Source organism: Dama dama, chromosome 32 (genome assembly GCF_033118175.1).
Source record: "Dama dama isolate Ldn47 chromosome 32, ASM3311817v1, whole genome shotgun sequence".
NCBI classification, from domain to species: Eukaryota; Metazoa; Chordata; class Mammalia; order Artiodactyla; family Cervidae; genus Dama; species Dama dama.
The window spans coordinates 34,543,390-34,564,886 of record NC_083712.1 but is presented as its reverse complement, the minus strand read 5'-3'; the positions used below and the strand labels follow the sequence as shown (position 1 = coordinate 34,564,886).

Genomic DNA, 21,497 nt, shown 5'->3' with positions numbered 1-21,497 from the left:
TCACTGTCACGGGCCTGAGTTCGATCTCTGGTTGGGGAACTAAGATCCCACAAGTCATGTGGTGTAGCCAAATAAAAACTTAAAAAATATAATAATGCAAAATTGACTCAAACCTCAATAAATTTGGATAGGAAATAAAGTGCATCACATTAAAATTTTTTCAAAGGTAGAAAAGAGGAGACGGGGGTTTCTATAAAACCACATATTCACGTGAAGGCAAGGATATATGACAACACTATGTGGTTTTCTAAGATCTATGAGCAATTGAATGCTGCATCCAAAGTGATTTTAGGATCTAGCATTAAATAATATTGAATAAAACAGCAGAAGTAACTCACTGTCAACTGCCTCTCAATTGTGGTTAATTCAGGGAATAAATCTTGTCGTGTTCCTGAATCTATTTCCCATTTATCTAAGACCTGCCGCTCTCCCCTGGTGTCAAACAGAGAACAGGCTCTCAGCTCACATACTTTAGCAGGCAACAGTGTCTTCTCAGAGCTTGATGACTTTGTTTCCTTTTTATTATATTTATTTTTACAGTTCTATTTTCATTATGGCAACTGATCGCAGTTTTCCATTTACAGCATTGATACAATGTTGCGTTGGAAATGATTTTATTTTTGTTAAAAATGCAATCAATTGAAAGAAAAACAATAGGCGAAAAATAACACCGGTGATCCATGAACATGGTAATCGTTGTGAAGTCGGTATAGCAATGATTGGAGTTGATAAACACTGATGGGGTGCATTTGGAAGACAGAAAAGCAGAAGATGGAGTGAGGGGTGAGAGGGGATGAGCTAGAAGAGTTTGACCGAAGCCAGCCTGGGCCGAGCCTCTCACGTCAGGCTGAGTTAAGCTGTGAGAGGAGCCGTGGAAGGATGCTAGTCAGGAGAACGGCTCGATGGGGTTGGCAATCGGAACCTTCTGGCAGAAGGTGAAGGATGCCCTAGGGGAGGTGAAGGAAGCAGATCAGTTAGGAGGCGAACAGAGCCCTGTGATGAGAGTGTGACCCAGAAGGCGGGCAGTGGGGGTTGTGAGGAGAGGAGGATGTGTGTGTGACGTATCAGTGGTACAGTCACTGTTGTCATCGATTAGATGAGGAGGGGGAACAGGAGAAGGTTGCTGAGGTCCTGGCTGGCTCCGTGGGGGACGCGGGGCTCTCTTAAACAGGGGCAGGGTTGTGTTCCCTTAGTTGCTCCTTTGCTTGATAATTGACATGAGTTTAACCCTGAGTGCAACCCTAAGTCTCATGCGTTAATAGCTTGATGGGAAGGACCCCAGGTTCTTCCTCTCACCATCCTGGCTAGAGATCTAACTCCTCAGACAAACAGAGCCTAACTCCTAACGAGGAGGGGAGTCAGCATTGCTTCAGGTCGTGAAAGAGTTTTTGGTCAAGCTAATGGGATGTCCTCTGACTCTGTCCTAAAATTTTCTGAGGTGCCTGCAACAAATCAAGAAAGGTTCCCTAATTTGATAAAATGACTTTAAATCCTAAACTCCATAATTCTTGACTAAATTTTTGATCAAAGTATGAAGACGCATAGCCCTATGACTTCAGAATTTGGAGTCAGAGACGGTCTAGGAACTAAGCAGCTATTAAGTGAGGTCTTTATTTTGAAAACAAACCGAAAAAAGGTTCTTCAGAAGGGAGGATGGGATCTTTGCAGGAAGCTTCTCACATGAGGGCAGAGTCATCTTATAATTAGCAGGAACCTGGGTACTGGGAATTGAGGAGCTCAGAACAAGTGGCTCTCACCCATTGCATTTCCTCTCGTCCTGATTCTTCATGGCAGAGAATCTAGGACCCAAGGGGGGAAATTGCCTGTTTTGTTACCTTGTTAGCTGCTAAAGTACACACCCAAGAAGACTCATTCTCTGAAGAAGAGGAAAAGTTCACTTTGGGTTCAAATGTGGGAAACTGGAGGGGCTGTAGAAAACAACCCTGGCCCCCAACCCTGGGGAAGCACTCTAAGCACCTCACCTCAAGAGAAGGGCTCAAGGTCAGGCAAGGAGGAATCACCTGAGGAAAATCATGGAATCGAAAACAAGTGTCTGCTTAATTCCTGATGATTGCTAATAACGAACAGGATACAAAGCTCACATCTAGATTATTTCCTTAAAACTATAAGAAAACTTCCTCATGTGTTTTTTTCATAGGGAGTCAGGATTATTTTCAATAGAATACATTTTAATTTAAATGAAGGATTTTATATGGGCAATGATTTTAGACTTTCTTGCCTTTAACAGTAGAACTATATTAACTATACCACAGATCTGATCATGGGTGTAGTGACAGCAAGTCACCCACAATCCTTGATGTAGGATGCAAATTTGAAGGGTGAAATCCAAAAGCTTAAGTCTATAAATTATTCATGGCTTCATACTCAGGATGAGGAAAAAAAAAGTATCCTATAGTATATGCATAAAGAGTGACTAGAGCATGAAGAATTATGGGAGAGATAATGGAAGTGAGTGAGAACCATCCATAAATAATGTGGCTTCTTATACGTACACGACTTCATCTGGGAGCTGACTCCTCTAATTTTGTCACTGTAGATCTTTGCCTAGGTTACAGTTTTTTTTTAAGGAAATGGACATCCAGGATGCAATTTAATGGTTTCATTTGAACATCCTGGGTGCAAACTAAGGCAAATGGGTATGTGTGGGTAATATATCATCTTAGGATCCTTTTGTGTTCATCAACTGTTTGCAATGAAGTTTGAAGACAGTATTATGAAAACTCTACCAAGAGTTATGTTTCAGTAAATTTCCATGAAATTATGAGACATTAATGCAATGTCATTAAAAATTAGAGACTTTACGGGAAGCAGTGTGGCTACACCAGAGGCAAATAAATAAAAGAACTTATTGGAGCGACAATTTTCTATCTTTTTAAATAATAATGCTGCTCAACATACAGTTGTTATTAAAAATGGATTTGGCTATTGGTGCTAGATTGGAGAAATGATAAAATAAATTTGATCAGTTTGTGCCATGTAGACTGTGTCATTTGGGACTGAAAAGTTTCGTTTCCAAATTAACCTGGAGGGGAAGGAGCAAACGGAAGGTAGCATTTGAGTACTCATCATGTGCTAGACGTTTTCTAGCTTCCTCCAAGTGTTCAAAAGTAATTCTCACTACGCTACGGCTTTGTAATGTCATTTGAATTCCCATGTTAGAGATCAGGAAGTAATCTTGGAGGAGGAAGCGGTCCAAATTCACAAAGTCACTAAGTGGAGGGGACAGCGCTTTGACAGCAAAGCCCTTCCCCGTTGCACCGCAGGATGCCACCAACGTATTCAAGTTGTGAATTCATCTTCCTGGCTACACTTCATTTCCTTGGAAAGTGACTTTTAGGGAAAGAAGCATAGAGTTACTCAGCCAAGCAAATTGGGCTCCAGAGTCACTTGTGCTGAGCCAGAGGGGCTCATATTCTTTCAAGTAGAGACTTGGTTTTGCAAGGAACTTGTACTGTCCCGGTGATGAAGGGCTGAGAAGGAAAGAGTTGTTTGTGCTCGGCTCAGGGGAAGGGGAGGAATACAATTAGAAAACCTGGGAAAACATATTACCTCTGCAATTCACCAGATGAGTAACCTGAGGACAGTTTTTTATTTTTATTTTTTAAACATTTCTGAGCCTCAGTTTTCCTCATGATTTCACCTACCAACATCCCAGGGTATTAAGAGAATAATAGAGAAATAAAGGATGTTTTAAGTCATAAAATAGCATAAAATGTTATTCTACTTAATAGATTCTCTGCATAAGAACAAACACATAAAGCTATTAAAGATGTTTATGTTGACAAAAGTAATAATCCTCTAGCCTCTTTGACATGTTGTGGGGTGGGAAGAGGTGTTGTTTTTTCCATCAAATTCTATCCCTGAAAGTTCAGTTTCAAGGAAGAGGGTTAGGGAATGATCCTGGATGGAACTATTACTCCATACTCTGTCTCCTCCTTAGGATCCCTACAGTATTCCTCTTTAGGAATTACTGGTTTTCCTCTCCTGATGTGTTTCTAAAAGGATTAGGTAGATCATGACAGATTTCCTCCAGGTTAAAAAAAAAAGCCTTTTCCTTCTCCCTGGTGGGCGATATTTGGGAGCTTGAAGTTCAAAATCAACAGCTACCGGAGAAGTCCAACAACTGCTACGTCAGGACATTAATAGGAGCCACAGGTACACACAGAAGTGGGTCTGACTACTCTTTCCAACAATAGCCTTAAAGCTTAGGAATATGGCAGCTTCCTGGAGCAGCAGAAAGGTTCTCTCATAAACTGAAAGCTTTTCTGTTTCTAAATTAATCTTTGGAGCAAGAATTTCCATCAATTTATTTTATTCCATCCATTACAGAAAGAGCAAGTCATAGACAGAGTGCAAAGTGATACTACATGAGATCATCAAAAATTTCCACTCCATCCAGCATCCCAAACCTCTAGATTTCAGAATTGCCTCACATCACCCCAAATCTCTGACATTAAGTCCCTTTGTCATTTATCGTAAGGATGGAGAGCCAAGAAATATAACGATGGGGAGGATATTAGGTTGGAAAGACAGACTGTTTGCTAGTTTGCCAAGCTGGCCTTTGTGACATTCAGGTGTCTACATGGTTAAAATAAATGGAGGGTTGTAATCATTTTCCAGATATTGGATGTGGACGTGTGTGAATCTTTGCTGTCTCCACACCACCCCCCACCACCCATGCTTCTGTCTCCAATACCAATATATCTTAAGGAGGGCATGGCAACCCACTCCTGTTTTCTTGCCTAAAGAATCCCATGGACAGAGGAGCCTAGAAGGCTACAGTGCATAGGGTCGCAAACAGTCAGACATGACTGATGCGACTGAGCATGCAAGCTCTCGATTTTAACCTAAATGACTAAGACAGTTTCCTGTAATTTTCAATTCTGGGGATGGACCAAGCCTTAGCTGTAAGCTGAATACACAGGGAAGTGTCTTCATCTTTAATTTTTAAGTGTTCTGTGCACTCCTTGATTTGCTCAATGGCTGCATGGGTGGATTGGACACGTGCGTGAATATCATGACTTTAGGAGAGTGTGTTAAGAATTTGTAAGTGCTTGTGTATATGTATTTGTGTGCATATCAATGTTAACACAAATATGAGGATTCTGAATAGCTTTGAAAATTCAGTAATACTAAGAGAAAAAAACTAGCACAAAGGCCCCTCCTTGAATCTCCTAGACATCCAGATGACTTTGGAAACGATGCTAGTGGATCTTTCCAAGGTAACAGGAATTGCACGCAGATATGGAGGTGAGAAGACTCGGGGTACCCTCAGACTCCAAAGGAGGCTGATGGTCACCCCAAAGGACTGCTGACCTCAACTGCATACACTTTGGAAGTCCCAACCCTGTTTGGAATAATGAGTAAGATGCTTGAAATATACAAAAAGTATCACTCATGCAAATATCTATTTGCTAAAATATGGCTTTTGTTGAGGCTAATTTCAAGAAGAGAAGGAATATCCTCACTCCTATGACTGAGTCTTAGAATGCAGGACGTTTCTCATGCGTAGGTCCTTCCCTGAGCAGTAAGATGGACACTGAGTTTGATTTACTGATAGAATGAGGAGGAAAGAACCCAATTTAGCCTTATTTTCTCTTAGAATCATGAACTGCTCAATCATAGGCCAGATGGAGAAAGTACATTTACTTAGGCTCTAGGAGAGCTTAGCAGAGCCCAGTTCTGACTGGCTGCCTTTGAGCCGTGGGGTGGCCACCGGATCCTTTGGACCACGCTAACATGTTTCCGTCTCATGACTGAATGGGTTTCCATACTGACATTTCCATGAGTTGGAAGAAATTACATGCTGTCTCTACAGAACATGGTAACAATCGGGATCCAGGCAATCAGGCCCTACAATGTCTTGTCTATGCTCTTATGTAAAAATGTCATATTGCTTGGTTGTGATTCCTTCAACAAGGAACACAGTGGTATGCAGAACCGACAGGCGGGAGATGATTTGAGAACAGGCAGGGTGGCAAAAGCAACGGACAGACAAGATGAACATGGGATCCATCAAACAGGGCCCTAAATTAGCACAACCATCACAGTAAAAGGCAAGGTGCTGGTCTAACAGACTGGACCCTTTGTCTGTTGACCCACACTCCCAGATCTCCGCAGAGTAGCATCTTTATTGCAGTATGTCTTTCATGGAAAATGGACAAAACTTTAAATAAATCACAATTACTTATTGCTTAGTATTTTGGATAATAAATTCTTTAGTTTATCAGTACCTCACGGCCTTCAAATGTGCATTCTTCAAATAGTTTCAGTTACATATACATTCTTTCTCCTGAACAATAAATTATTCTTAAAAAAAAAGCAAAAGGAAAAGATACATAACTTTAAAGCAAAGAAAAACCAAAAAACATATATTTTTGACATTTATCTTAAACTTATATGAAAACAACTCTATGTTAGACGTTTAAATATAAATAATAAAGGACATTATGTTATTTACAATGTTACACAGTAAGTTAAGAGAGTTAAAAAAAAAGAAACTGACATGAACTCATAAAGACAGTAAATGATTTAGGAACACATCCAAGTAATGTACAATGTGTATTTACAAAAGAATATATAATAGGACTTGTGATATGTGGCCATTTCCTTTTGTCTGCATTTCTCTGCAGTGTTTCATGGGCCTTTGTGGACAGACATCGTTGTGGCTGGTGGGATGCAGCCAGGACTGAAAAAAACTAGGTATTCTGTATTTTTACCAATGTGAGCCATATACCTTTCAACCCAGGCCAAAAAAAAAAAAGTTACAGAGCAAATGACCCTGGATAAACTCTATCATGACAGTCACACTTAAACAAGGAAGATATGGCATATTGGTCTTTGGGACACATTCACAAATACCCAGGCAGAGTGCCATTTTGTAGAAAGCAGGAGACTGTCCAGACACTCTCAGAAATAAAAGTCCTACCAGGCAAGGAGGGAGAGCAGGATGTAAAAGGAACCCAGAGTTAGAAAAAGGCATTTTTCATATTCTACGCTCCCCTGCATCTTCCTCAATGGGACATGATCTCAGACCCAGGAAACAAAGTCACTGTCAGACGTCTCAGCAATTTCCACCACCTGAAGACCCAGAGAGGCTTCCCTTATGCTGGGACTGTTGGTTCACATGCTTTCTTTGCAATGCCACTGCACTCCTGAGTTTATAAACAGGGATGGTGGCATTTGAACATCCCAGAGACGCCACTGTGGACACAAATCTGGTGGCCACAGCAGGGAGCCCCAAGTAGTCTGCTGGCCTTTCCGATGAAGGAAATCTATCATTCTATGGACAGAAAGCCTGTCCTAACTGATAAATGTCACCTTGATGAGTGACCAGAACCAACTTGGAAAGAAAATTTCCTCTTGTCCTCAGTTGTCATCTATTTTTGCAACCTGAAAATTGACAGAGATTTTTCATACTGAGGAGCATGTTGTTTCTTGCTCTCAATCAAAGATTTTATTTATTCCTGACATTCTCCAGAACAAGACTCCCATGCTTGAAAAATTTGAAACTGAAATTCTAGAGTTTTAATTACGGTAGGAATTTTTTTTTTTTTTTTTTAATTGAAATAGTCTAAGAAGGAGTCCAGGTCTTCAAAGGCAATTGAAAATAATTTGGAGAACTTCTTGGGGTTGACTCTTTTCTTTCCCCTACTGTGAGCTTACTGATTTTACATAACTGGGAAATCAGTGCAACTTGGGGAGTTGTCAAGGGCTCCTTAGGAAAGGTGAATAAGCACGTGAGGACACTTCTGAGCACAGAGAGAGTGGCATGGGAGCATGAAGGACGCTTGGGATATCAAATGCTAAGGACCCATTGATGGTCTCTGTGAATTGTAGAAACACTTAGGAGCTTAAGGACATGATTCATGCTCAGCCTGCACTTTTCTTCTAAGACCTCTTTGCATGTCTTCCTTTTGATTTTAATATAGTGATGTGGTGAAGAACTAGACTCCATTTACTTGCAAACAACAGAGTCACTCTCCTTAAATTCATGGTGGTATTTTGAACCCCCTGCTAAACTGTTTCCCCATTTTGTCTCATGGCTCCTGGGAGGCCACTTGGAACCTAAATAAACCTCCAGCTCGACTCAACAGACTTGGGACTACAATATTTTACCAAATTCTCTTCTTTTCCTGGATTAGCAGTTATTTCAAGTATTTCTACCTACAGACCTTCCTTGGATTTGTTACCACAAGAGAACGTGCAAAGGGTGGACCCATCTTAATCCTGTTTTTGTTGACAGTAAAGCAAAAAGTAAGAAAGGGGGAAAACGGATGATACAGTTGCAAACGGAGAGGTTAGCACACAGGTGGGGGTCATTTCTGCAAGGAAAGGTGCAATCTTTCTGAGACTACTGCCGTTTCTCGATGCATCCTTGCTCATGGGAGGGTCTTCCTAATCACAAATTACAGGCACACTGGCCATTTCTGACAAACATGTTCATGCATAGTACGATCTAATCAAGGCGAGATTGTAAAACAAGAAAAGAATAATGAGGACAAAGGAACGGGCAAAAAAAACTTAAAAAATCACCAACTGGGTCACATGGCCACTCTTCCCCTGTGTCTTCGACACGTTCACTCCGCTAGACAATCTACGGCGGAACTAGTTCTCTATAATGACATCACCGCCATATACAACAGGCACACTTCATTCCAGAAGTATTCCAGACTAATTGCTGAGTGTGCTGTTGAAACTGGGGGTTTTTGTGCCATAACACGTCTGTCCTTGAGCCGAGAAGACACAACCAATCATTCGCTCCCAAATCAGTGAAAAAACACAAGTCAAGAATGATTGCACCTTTTTCAGCCATGGTTTGCTCTTCAATTAGATGAGCCGCTGTATCATTCCCCCAGAGAGAGAAAGTGAAACTGAGTCCTCAGCTTAGGGTTGGACCTTACCCTGATTGCTAGCCAGCATCCACTTTCTGTGCTATCCCCAAAACTTGTTTTTTTTTCTTTTGTTGCAAAAAATCAATCCGCATAAAGTAAATGGTAGCTCCTTTTAAGTCAGAGCGAGCTGTCTTCTGATGAATAATATAGTTTTTGAAAAAATCACAATATTACTTTCTTCCTAATATGTAACATGACTTAATGCAGTTTCCTGCTGTAATTAATAGTAGCATGCTGCTGGATCTACTATTATCTCAGAGCCCAATGAAGCAAACCTTTGGCTGGCAGAGTAGACACAACTCATTTCACATACGGAAAGCAAAAGAAAAATCTCATACAGAGGGGGAGTATTGGATGGATGCGCCATTACAAGACATCCTGATTGAGTACTACTCGAAGCAAATGGAGCGACAGGTGCAAATCTTGTAAATCATACATCCAGTCAACATCATAATGCAATGCACGGGAAGCCAGCGAAAAACAGAATATATGGGGTGGAGGGTTGCTGAAATACTGTGAAAAAGCAGTCACGGAATGGTACAAAACTTGCTCTGGACGTAACATAACATAAAGGCACCATTGATATCTTTCTCGTTTGGAAATACTGTAAAAAAATTGCTACATATGGCACATAACACATTTGTACATACATATATTTAATTTATAAAAGTTTTTTTTTCCTGTTTTCTATTTGCAGAACTGCTAAAATAAAATAAATTGTTTAATTTAAGGTGGAATACTTTATTATATAAAATAAAGTTTTACAGGTGAATCTATGGGTGTGTTTCGGTTTTAGACAGCGATAGGGTCTTGGTTAGCGATTACACCGGAGAGCCTGGCCTGCAATTCTTCCTGCGGAGAGAAGCGACCTGTTGGGTTAGTCCTGCTGTCAACCAGGCGGAAGGCAGGGGCTGCCTCGAGACTGGCTGCCAGGGGGTTCTGTATGGCCAGGAAAGGCGTATCTTCTCCTACTCGTTCATCCTCTGTTTCGCTCTCTGAGTTACTGCTGTCAGCGCCTGTGTTGTTGTCCATTTCCAACCTGTGGGCAATGTGACCATTGGGCTTGGTTCTTTTGGCCCGCCGGCTGCTGTTAGTGAGTTTCTTAACCGGCTCCTGAGCTGGTTCGTACTCCTGGGTCGTTTCATATTCCTCATCCTCCACTATCCTCAAGGGGCTAGGGGGCAGGCTGTTGCTCTCGTGCGCAGGGTTGCAGTGGAATGAGTTGAATTGCTGGGCGTGGTGGTCATACTTCTCCCGCAGCCGTGGTGGTGTGACAAGAAGCAGGGGTCTCTCCTCTTCCACGAAGGGACTGACCGCCATGGAGGGCATGGAGACCGTCGTGCTGGACACGGGCGGGGACATTTCCGAAGGGGGCGACTTGGGGGAGCTTGGTGTGTGGAAATCTACAGGCGACATACGAGCCGGGGTGGTCATTGCTGATACATACCTATGTGGGCACAGAAGACCCCAGCGTCAGTGTGGTGCAACGAGAGAGGCAGAGAGTGAGGGGTGGGGGGGTCAGGGGGCAGAGGTCATTATCTTATCATCAGATATCATCATCAGACCACAGAGAAATTCTCTTCATTGTAGACGTCTCGGTTTTTACACTAGGACATTTGGAATCTCCAATTAGGTGGTCAAGAGTCTCCTCACAGGAGTGCATGCAAAGATCAGCTAAATTGCCTGGCTTAGCAAAGCGTTTGAGATTTTTTTTCCATCTCATCGTGATTTTCTTTTTTAAATCATGATTTTCAATAAAAGCATGTGAGTTAAGACAAGAGGGCACAGAGTCCTGGAAACCTCTCAGTTTGTAAGGACCAAGGCTCGGGGATTTGGAAGGGGAAGAAGTATTACTTAAATACTATACCTTCCTAAAGGCCAAGGGGTCTTAGAGAATGAAGCCCAAATGGGGAATGGAAGAAGCTCTAAGATGAGTTGCGGAAAGCTGGATCTGCATGCATTTGGATCTGTGGGCCTTGTTTCTCCTTAGCTCAGCTATAAGGTTATGTCTTATGAAAAAAAAAGAGCATAGTAACTTAGATTTATTCCTGAAAACAGCGTAACACATTTGTGCGCTTTTAACTTTTCCATGAAATGCGACTTAACATTCCATTTGCAACTCTATATCCCACTGACCATGACATTCAAAGAAAGCTGACACTTGGCTTCATCGTTATGTCCAATCCCTGGTCTATCTGTCTTCCAAAACCCACTGCTGTATCCAGCTCTGGCTTGTCTTTTCTGACTGCTCAAAGGTGGGCTGCACCGTGTCACTTTATGTCATGCAATGTTTGATAACGCTCAGGAAATCTCGTTGTCAAGACACTGAGTGCACTGTTTTTACCATACCGTGCTTTCTCCCCCCAGAACAAGAAGACCTTATGTGGCACTGAGAAAGACGTGGCTTATTCAGAGTCACATTTCTCAGCTTAGATAAAAATGTCACCAATGCGTAGCACTGAAGGACTCTTTCCTTCACGTTGGCATTTGCAGAGTCTAATTTGACATGACCTGTGATGACACAGGACGCCGTCTTCTCATCTCCAGCTCACAGGAACAAGAAACCTATTAACCCTCCTGCTTGCCATCCATGATTCTGAGTCATACAGATGTGAGATCTGACTGTGTCTAAAATGGGAAAGTGTCTCCAGATGGAAATATCTGGGGCTTGAGTCTCCAGACTTATTATTTTGGGGATACCTAAATTAAGCTCTCTGAGAAATGCTAATCCAGAGTCAACCAACCCGTAGCACGGCTTCATCATTTTTCTCCAGGATGCCAGGTACATTCTGATGTCCTAAACAATACCTGGCGTATGAAAGGAAGCCTATCCCAGCAGGCAAATGTCAGCCTTTAAAGATAAACATCACCTGTAGTGACGGAGAAAGAATTTATCCCTATCTTCTTTCTCGGGTTTCTAAAAGGATTGAATTGGAACAGACTTAACACATAAAGATAAACTTACATGAATTTAAGGCTGATGTTTTAAACCAGTTTTGGACCATGCTTACTTTTTCATAGATGAGTTAGAGCAACCTAATTCCATAAAATTCTGAAAAGCCATTTTGGGGTAAAGGCCCTTGAAAAAGTAATAAGCAGGCTCTAAATGACCCGCAGGCTCCAAACTGGTCATCCTTTGCTGTAAGTACTTTCCAGTGCCTGACTGAAGGAGTGTACCCAAATCATCTCCACCCATGAAAACCAAGTAAGTATGACTTTGGCATTATGCAAACCTTTTAGCAAGTGGTCAGAGATTGGACTGAGAAGACAATAAAGTAAACCAACAAGCAGACAAAACCCTGCTGGATTTGAAAACAAATGAGTAACAGCTTCTTGATGGACTAGGAATGCTGGTTGGGTATAACTTTCTCCCCCAGTTTAGGTGAGAATGGATCAGGAGAATCTATGGATTCAGTAATGCTATTAAGCATCTCTTTCAGGCTACTTTCTTCTGATCTTTATTTTAACATTTGTCTTAACTCCCCCCACCCAACCCAATAGCCCCAGAAGAAAGCCAACACATTCTGGAATAAGAACCACATCAAAGGCAATATCTGCTTTGAAAACCTCCTGTGAAGACTGCAAGCCGCAGTGGACAGGAGATTGATGGATGCATTCCTTGCTGGAATTTCATAAAGGGATACTATCTGGTGGAATGCAAGCCATCCCCATGACAGTCAGTAAGGACACAGCCCTTGATCGGATTTAACTGAGGCTGGAAGGTAAGAAAGGGTTAGCTCATGAGAACAGGAGGCCAGCTTGACCAGAGTGTGGATAACTGGCCACTTAGGATTCTAGAAGGGTCCTGATCGATCACTGAGGCCAGTGTTCTCAAGTTCCAGTTGAGGGAACTGAGACTCCCCCAGAGGGTCTGAGCCTAAGGTCAAAGCTGGGAACTCCGAGACTGCTGCCCCTGCCACGTCAAATCATTCCAGCTCTTTTAAGAGTCTGTTGCCTGTCAGCCACTGGGATGGTGGGAGAAGCTCGGAAGAAATGAGTTCATCAAACCAAAAGATGCCTTCATCAGCTAGGATCACTCCTAGACCAGGCAACTGGCGCCCCTTATTCTCATGAGAGCAGGTTCCTTGGGTGGGAGAGCAGGTGCTCACAGGGATTCTCTTACTGGGGCGCTTTCTCCTCTGCAGTAGCTGTGCCCTTCGGTTTTACCTTTCACTATGAGGAGAGTCTCGGTAGGAGTCAGGGGTTTCTCTGGCATGCCTGAGGAAGCTGTTACATTCACGAGGGCCTCCCAAGCCATTGAGACGTCCTCTCGGGCCCCCGGTGGGGCTGCTGTGCCTACTGTTTTCTACGGATGACATCACGATGACAGAGTGGCTTTCCGAAATGATGCTTTCAGTATGTCCATTGCTCCAGCTACAGGGGAAGTGTGAGAGGCAAAGAGAGAGAGAGGGGCATTTTTAATTCTATGCACACACGGAAATGAAAGGAAGGGGAGTGACAAATCTTGCAAATGACTGATGTTTCTTGCTGGCATTACTTGTCTCAGAATAGGACTGCCTATTGAGATGCTTGTGATGCATAGGATTGTGACTTAGGTTAGCTTTGCAAGGATGCACTTTATTTATGCGTTCACCCACTCAACACACATTAAACAAACGCCATTTTGTGCTAAATAGTCTTAGTAGCTCTCTGTTCTTGAGCGTCTTAGATTAAGGATACCCTGGTCTTACGTGCTCCATTTGGAAGACTAGTGCTGCCCTTGGCAGTACGCACTCAGATATCACCAGAGCATTTGAGAATTTGAGGTTCAGCTAGGTAACCAGTTCTCATGTGATATCCCAGGGCAACCCAACCACTGGAAGAAGTCAACTTCTAAGTATTATATAGTGTCTAAGACAAACTCTTTCCAGTGTAGCAATTCACTGGGAAAGACCCTGATGCTATGGAAGACTGAAGGCAAAAGGAGAAGGGGGCGGCAGAGGATAAGATAGTAAGATAACAGCACTGACTTAATGGACATAAATTTGAGCAAACTCTGGGAGACAGCGGAGGGCAGAGGAGCCTGGTGGGCTACAGTCCATGGGGTCACAAAGAGTTGGACACGACTTAGTGGCTGAATAACAATAATAGCAATTCCGCAAATGGTCAGGCATGAAAAAAGACAACCTCTAAAATGGGGAATAAAAATACTGTAAGGTGGGTATTATTTCCCCTTGTTTTGCTGACAGAAAAGTTGAGGGTCAAATTCAAATAGCAACTAGTGGCAGAGTCAATTGGATGTCCAAAGCCTGTTTTTGTTCCAAATCATACACACTACAGTACCGCACTGCCTTATAAGCACCTCCTGTTCCTTTCATAGGCAGTGAGAACAAAACGGAACGTGTAAATATTTGTTCTTGGAGAAATGTCATGCAGCTTTTTATTCTCATACCTGTGACTGGGAGTCTGAGTGACAGTAGTGGAATGATGAGCTGTCGAAGTGTAGTGACTGGTGGAAAAAGACGTCTCTGCCTCTCTCTCAACAATATGCTCGCTAGAGATGACATTTTTAGATACGTATTGCTGGATAAACAAAGAGATACAACTTGAAGATTGAGGGAAGTCAAAATTCTAACAATGTCACATACACACACAAATCTACTCTTCTAATACACACGCTTCATAATAAACTCTATTTCTCCAGTGGCCATATGGCAAAGCCTATCCTGGTTGGTATGACCTTTAAATCAGATAAATAGAATTCATAACTTTCTCTTTGGATATACACACACAGTGTAGGTACTACCATGACAACTACATTTTATCAGAGAAGACCTGTTTCTTCTCTTTTGTTTCCAACTGATAACATGACTAGAATTCAATACAAACACCTTCCCAGTACTTACTTCTGTAAGCTGTTGCAAGCACAGAAATAGTTTGTCTTATTTCAAATTTTAAGTCATTAGAAGAATTTTAAAAATAATCTCTATATGCTGAATCTATAGTTCTCTTTCGATTTCCCAGCATCCATGTTGCTCTAATGGTATCATTGAAATTTTTACCTCGTTGTCAATGGTGAGACTAACAAGGCTACTGAAAGATTTGAAGGATTTATAACAGCGGTAAAGGTTATAAGCCTTGACAAACCATACAACAGATAAAGGGTCTTTAGTACAAGTAGATTCTACTTTATTTTTCACCACTAAGTCACAGTAGCTATTACCACCTTTATTAGTAGGAGAGGGACATTTTAAAATCGTCTTTTAAACACGGTTAGTATTTACACCAAATTGATTTAAATAATGGGAAAGGACATGCATAGGAATAGTCTTAGATGAAATAGGACATTTGATGATCTGATAGGTTATGGGCTCTAAAAGAAACTGATATATTCATGGAAACAAAAAAATACAACTTGAATTATACTTGAAACTCTATCTGGTTATCTTAACCATATAAAGGTTTATTCCATGTGAATCTTTGCTTTAAGGAAAAGATGGTGTTGTCATATGTAATGAGCTATTTTTAGTCTGTGTAACAAATGACTCTTGTTCCCTGGAAGGCAACGTAAGCTCAGTGAATCTAGTGAAAATAATATTTAACAATTAAACAACACTCACCAAATGCCACTGGGCTAATGGATTATGTGGATTATTTTTTTAATGCCCATTGGAACTTTTTGAAGTAGGTATTATTTTTACGATGAAGACATGGGAGTTAGAAAAGTTAAAGCTCATAGTCAGGTAGCTTGAGCCGTAACCAGAATTCAGGCAGTCATTCTGCCTCCTATATATTATAACATACAACGTTATACTGACAGACTATAGGTATGTCAGTAGAGAATGTACTTAGCAACTGTGCAGAACATTCTAATGAACACACTGGTAGGGGGAGGAAAGTATGTTACTTCATCCTTTCCTTAACCACTTCATCCTTAACTCCTTCACTGGTAGTGAAGGATGTTAATTTATCAACACCTAACAGTCTTCTGACTTCCTGGTGATTGAACAACTAGTAACCCCGAACTTGGGTCTTTGATATATTTGCCCCACACAAAATTCATCTTTGACTATAAGACTGAAAATGGTACTGTCATATAATCTTCCAGCTCTGCTTATAAAAAGCCAATCATCAAAGAGAAATGAAAACAAAACCAAACAAGAAAGATGGTGAAGTAGGAAGAGTAATACTCCAGAAACCAGCAAAGCTGAGTTCCGCTCTGCCCTGGCTCTCATGGTAAGTCCCCTACATAAGAACCTTCAAGTTGCAAACTTTCAAAGATGTGAAAGTATTATAAACCTATTATAGTACTATATAGCCGGTTGTGTTAGTTGGGTATGTAGGCTAACTTTGTTGGATTTACCAACAAATTGGACTTACGAATAAGAACTTGTTTGCGTGGAACTAGTTCGTATGTAAAGGACTTACTAACATCTGTAAAAAAATAGGGGGAGCTTTGGAAGATGCAATCTAAAGACTCTCCAATCTAATATTTAATGAATTCATTATATTTAAAAGTTAAATGACTGGTAAGTTTAAAAAATACATCTTTGAATGGTGAAGGATATATTTCCTCTGAAGGGTTTGGCATCTTGTAGAAACAGTCAAGGAATCAGAAAGTATTAAATTCTTCTGTTTTGGCTACTGAGAAGCAAGTCTGGTAATGCCCTTAACATTTTCCATGGCCTAATATCTCCCTTCTCAGAATCAGTAAATCATCAGGCACCTCAAAATGCCTCTAATTTAAAAAAGAAAAAAGACTCGAGAGCCTTTAGCTCAGGGATCAGTGCTAATCAGTTACAGACTCAAGCAGCCTTCATTTCCCAAGTATAAAAAAATAAAACATTTCCTTCTGATTCTTGTGTCATGAGTTTTATTATTTTTCTTTGTGTTTTTCCTCTGCTCTTTCTTCCGGTTATGGCTTCCTTACAGAACAAACCCAACATTATTATTCCGACCCGTTAATGAACACTTTATAAGAGGAAATGTGCTGGTTTTACCGTCACCAAATCCACTTTAAAAAATGTCCCCATTATTTTCTCTTGGCGAAACCTTGGATTCCTGGAAGCTCTGGTGATTAATGGCAGCAGCTAAGAGCCTAAGAGCTTTAGAAAATAAACTTCAAGGTGCCTGAACAGAGGAGAGATGCTGAACTTTTCCACGGGGCAGAGTCAACATACATTCACCAGCTGCACGTTCTCGGGGGGTGGGTTGGGGTGGTGGGGCCCATTGGCTATGTTCACCATGTTGTTCCTTTCAGACCGAAGGCTCTGCCGAAGCCGGTCATGAAGCTTTTTCCGTTGTTTCCTGGATAGGAAAAAATGGGGCACTGATTTATTTTTTCTAATTATTTACATTTTTCAATACAGTCAGTTCTTTCTTCTACCAACACAACACTCAAGGCAGTGGATTGGTGGGGAGAGAGAGAGCGAGAGGGCACGCCACCCCATCTCAGAAGTGGAATCATCTGTTCTTAGCAAATAGATTGAAGAAGCCGGGTGGGATTCTTACAGAAATTGAACTGGACTGCTGAGAGATAAGGAAAAAAACAGAGGAGAAGACGAGATAAGCCAAGTTGAGATTTGGCTGAAACTCAGACTTTCAGAATCACTCCGTCTTTGCCTAAGTCTTACAGATGGTCATGTGTCTTAGGTTACAATTCATGCTGTGCAATTGATAAGGCTGATTTCATTTATAGTTTTGCCTGTCTGTGTGTCTTTCAAGAAAATGGAGTTACTTTTGAATCTGTGCATCATAGTGTGTGTATGTGAGTGAAAATGTGTACATCTTTTGCCAGAAGATTTTGGCACAATTATAACATGATCCTATTCTAGTACATTTTTGTATAACTAGGTAATGAATATTCAAATATTGAGACTGAATCTAGTAAGACTCATAAGATGGATTCTGTGAAGGTTTATTTTTCTCTATTGTTTGCTCAATTCTGGCAACATTCTACATCCCAGGACATTAAGGAAATGCCATCCATGTCCTTGTTTCTATGGCATAAATGCAGATTGTCTGTGTTCCTCAATTCAGATCATAATAATATTCCCATGACTAGTTTTGGCATGAGAGTTTATGTGATGAAACGACAAAATAAAATAAAACTGTGAATAGCATTATTTAAAACTTGAGCAGAAGTCCTACATACGATACAAAAGTGAAAGGAATTCATATCATATGATAATCGTATTTGTTAACAAGGACCCAGCTTCAACAACCAACAAAGTGAACACAAATCTATTTTCATATTTTCTCTTTTATTCTTTCAAAGCAAGTTTTGCTTGTTCTCCTCCCATGAGAGTCGTTTTGTACATCTCACACTGTGGGAGAATTTGAACTGGTAACCTAGTTAGATGGAATTGAAAATTCCATCACGGTTTTAAAAAATGCCTGCCTTTCAAACGCCACCAAACGCCTCCATTGCCCCCTACGTCCGAGTGCAGATTAGATGTGTCCTAGGAGTTGAGATGACAAGCTCACCTGTGGGACCCACCACACTCCTTTCAGGAGGGACCCACATCCACAGACACTTGCGTGGGTCCGTATGCAACCCTGTCCCTCCAGCCCTTTTCTTGGGTCACGGGACTGTGGTCAAGGAACAAAAGTCTTCTGAACACTTTCGCACAAATAGGCAAAGCTTTCTAATGCCTGTGGTTAGGAAGGTCCTCAAAAGGGGTTATACAGGACCAAAAATAAGGAGGAAATGCCCCTGCCCCTCTAATCTTCCAAGACGAGGCTGTGGAGCCCGGTTTCTGGCGAGCCCTTGCTGCCCAGGCTGCCTGTGCGCTTGGGGGAGAGGAGGCCGGGGAGATGTTTACTTGGTTTTGCAGTAGGCCACCACACACATGATGCCGACCACGAGCAGCGCGATGCAAATGCCGGTGATGGTGAGCACTCTCTTCTGGTAGAGCTCCTCCGCTTCTGGAAAGGGATGAGAACACGTCAGCCAAGCTGGGTCCCTGATCCTCGCCTGGACTTACAACTGAAGAGTTGGCATGCTGCATTGTCCATGTTCACAAGAAAATACACACGGGACAATTCATTCCTTCGGCAGATAAGACTTAATGTGCAGCACGCTCTGCCTCACATTTTGAGCATAAAGCTGCAAAGCCCACTGGAGGGCCATTAATAATAAAAAAAATACGATCTATTCAATGACTTTAATGTTAAGCCATAGATGCGTACTAAACTGACAAACCATAAACATCAATGGTAAAATAACGATTTTGGTTAAAACTGTAGATTTTATTGTAAAAAAAAAATCTCTTGCAAAGACAACAGGAACTGATGCCAATAAAAGGAGCTGGCATTGGCACCACTGGGACCCTCCCCTCCCTGCTTCTTCCCAGCCTCCTGTCCCCTCCCCTCCCCCATCCCAAGCCTTTTCTGATTTCCCAGCTAGCTCCTATTCCCGTGGTCTTTACAAAGAATCACTTTTAACTTAAAACAAAAAACAAAGAAAGAAAACTCAAAGACATTTGCAAACATGAGCTTGACTTGTAGTTAGAAACAAAACCGAGGCAGGATTCCCATGATTTAATAGGAAAATGGGGACAGAAGCAACAGGACATGGAATAGCTGGGCACTGTATCAGAGAAACTCCAGTAAGATGGGTGGGATGGTCCCGGGCCATGAGGAAGACTTGTCCTTTGAGGAACAATTATTATGACTTCACCAGTTGTACTTAGAGATCTAGTTTATGACACTACAAAACCACTGGCACAAATGATACAAGATTTGGAATAGATTGTACCTTCCTGCGTTGGACAAGTTGGGAAATTAGCTAATGTCGGTTGCACTAGGGAGGTGGGATGTTTAGCTATTTCAGATGAAGGTACTACTATACTCCCACTGCAACCAGTTTCTGATTCATGGAAGGTTTTCTACTTGCAAATCGGCTTTGGAGGGGGATAAATTGCTTACAGGATGGTAGTCAGGTTCTTAAAAAGATTGGCTGATTTAATGGTGAACCTGATCCTCTTAGGAACGAAGCTTCCAACCAATCTAGTTACACTCACTGGGAAATATTCACAAGTTCAATGAGAAAGAGAAATTAACCAATGCATAATAAGCAGTATAAGCTGCATTTGCTATTCTGATTAACAAGCTGGTCAAGAACTGGGAAACAGTTTATCAGTGAAGGTCTCTTATCTAGGTATCAACATGGGGCCTTATGGAACAATTTCAATTTACATTCTCTGTCTCAGCAGCCACATTTTTTCCCCCTCTACTGAGAGAGGGCAAGTTGCCGGAAATCTTCTTGAAATGAAAAAAGGTGCAATGCCATTTCTATGATACAGCAGACTTTATCATTAAACAAAAACATTTCCTACAAGCCAAGCCCATGGTAATCAAATTCCAGTTAACAGGTCAGGAACATTGTCAAATCAAATTAATAAGATCACTGATTATTAACAGGAGGAGGAGGAGGAGAAAATAGTCAGCGGGTAAAAAAAAGACCAGAATGCTGCAGAGATTATACGAAAACAAACAGAAAGGGTTGGAAGAGGAAAAGAAATCAAACCGAGAAGACAGACAGACTGACAGAATGACGGAGAGAGGGAGGAAGCCAGGTAGGAGGGAAAAACGAGGTTAAAGAGTAAAGGAGCCATCTGAGGTTCCTGGCACAGCATGCCTGATACTAAGGGAGGAAAAATAAATACATACAAGAAAACCAGAGGGAGGAAGTGCTGGGGTGGGAAGCAAGGTGGATATAGATTTGGAAGGGTTATCCCATACAGCATAACTCCTAACCTAGGCTGGCGGTCACGTGGCAGCCACAATTAGAAAGCAAAGCAGCTGGTGCATTGCGGGGGCAACAACGGACCAGGAGACACAGAGCCCCGCCACGTGGTTCTGCGCCGCGTGAGTCAAGTGAGGACGTGGCGTGTGGATGCTTGTATGCTAATTGCGAGTGTCTGCTGCCTCCCTTCCCCTAGAGCCACAGGACAGGGAATTCAATTTCATAAGGTGTTAATCTGCGAGCTGATGCTCTTGGAACGGGCACCTGGATCAAATGGTCCTTCTCTGGGGAAAGCAGAACGCAGAGCAGGGATCTTTTGTTTGGGGTGAATTGGTTAAGAACCAGGAGTGTAAAAGTATCACTGCCTAGAAGACGAAGATCCTACTGTACTTCTTTCATTTACTCTATTTTCCCTTCTTTTCAAACGGCAAGCACTGGTAGTGCTTCCATCTTCCAATTCTATCTTTAGAAAAACCTGGGAAACTGGTTCCCCAAACTGCAAAAGAGGACCTATCCAAGGGCTAAAAGTGGGGAAGGCATTGTGCCGTCTCCTGCAAATTTTTTGGTGGTTGTTAATTCTAAAAGAATAGACTGACTAGGGTTCGTGGAGAAATGGCATATAACGACTTGCTCGTTCTCCCCTGGTTATGTCAGCAGACGACACTTCCCAGGAAAATCAATCATGGAACTGGAAAGGCAGACCAGTCAAGGCCAAAGGGCAAAACAAAAGTGCTAAGATGAGACCCCTAGAGCATAGATGTGGCTTACGACTCTATACTTACATCAGGATGGCTTGAATGCATTAAACAGTTTCCATTTAAGTTTCTATCTGATCTTCCAACAGTTCCCTAAATCAGGTGACCCTCACAAAATAAATATGTTCAAGGAGAAAT

General features: G+C 41.8%; 1 protein-coding gene across 11 annotated transcripts in view; it reads right to left on the bottom strand.

Moving 5' to 3' along the window:
• Nucleotides 1–608: 608 nt before the first annotated feature.
• Nucleotides 609–21,497, bottom strand: part of NRG1 (neuregulin 1) — a 1,115,683-nt gene continuing 1,094,794 nt past the window's right edge. For 4 of the 11 annotated variants that reach the window (XM_061134964.1, XM_061134969.1, XM_061134966.1 and 1 more), the window contains 5 exons: nt 18,680–18,782; nt 17,036–17,162; nt 14,308–14,438; nt 13,083–13,289; nt 609–10,362 (listed from right to left, as the gene is read on the bottom strand). In XM_061134964.1, the coding sequence (XP_060990947.1) occupies nt 9,708–10,362; nt 13,083–13,289; nt 14,308–14,438; nt 17,036–17,162; nt 18,680–18,782 (1,223 nt within the window). In that variant the 3' untranslated portion in view covers nt 609–9,707. Of the gene's footprint in view, nt 10,363–10,782; nt 10,925–13,082; nt 13,290–14,307; nt 14,439–17,035; nt 17,163–18,679; nt 18,783–21,497 lie in introns of those variants that run through there. The other 7 variants (XM_061134974.1, XM_061134973.1, XM_061134971.1 and 4 more) reach the window with 2 other exon arrangements.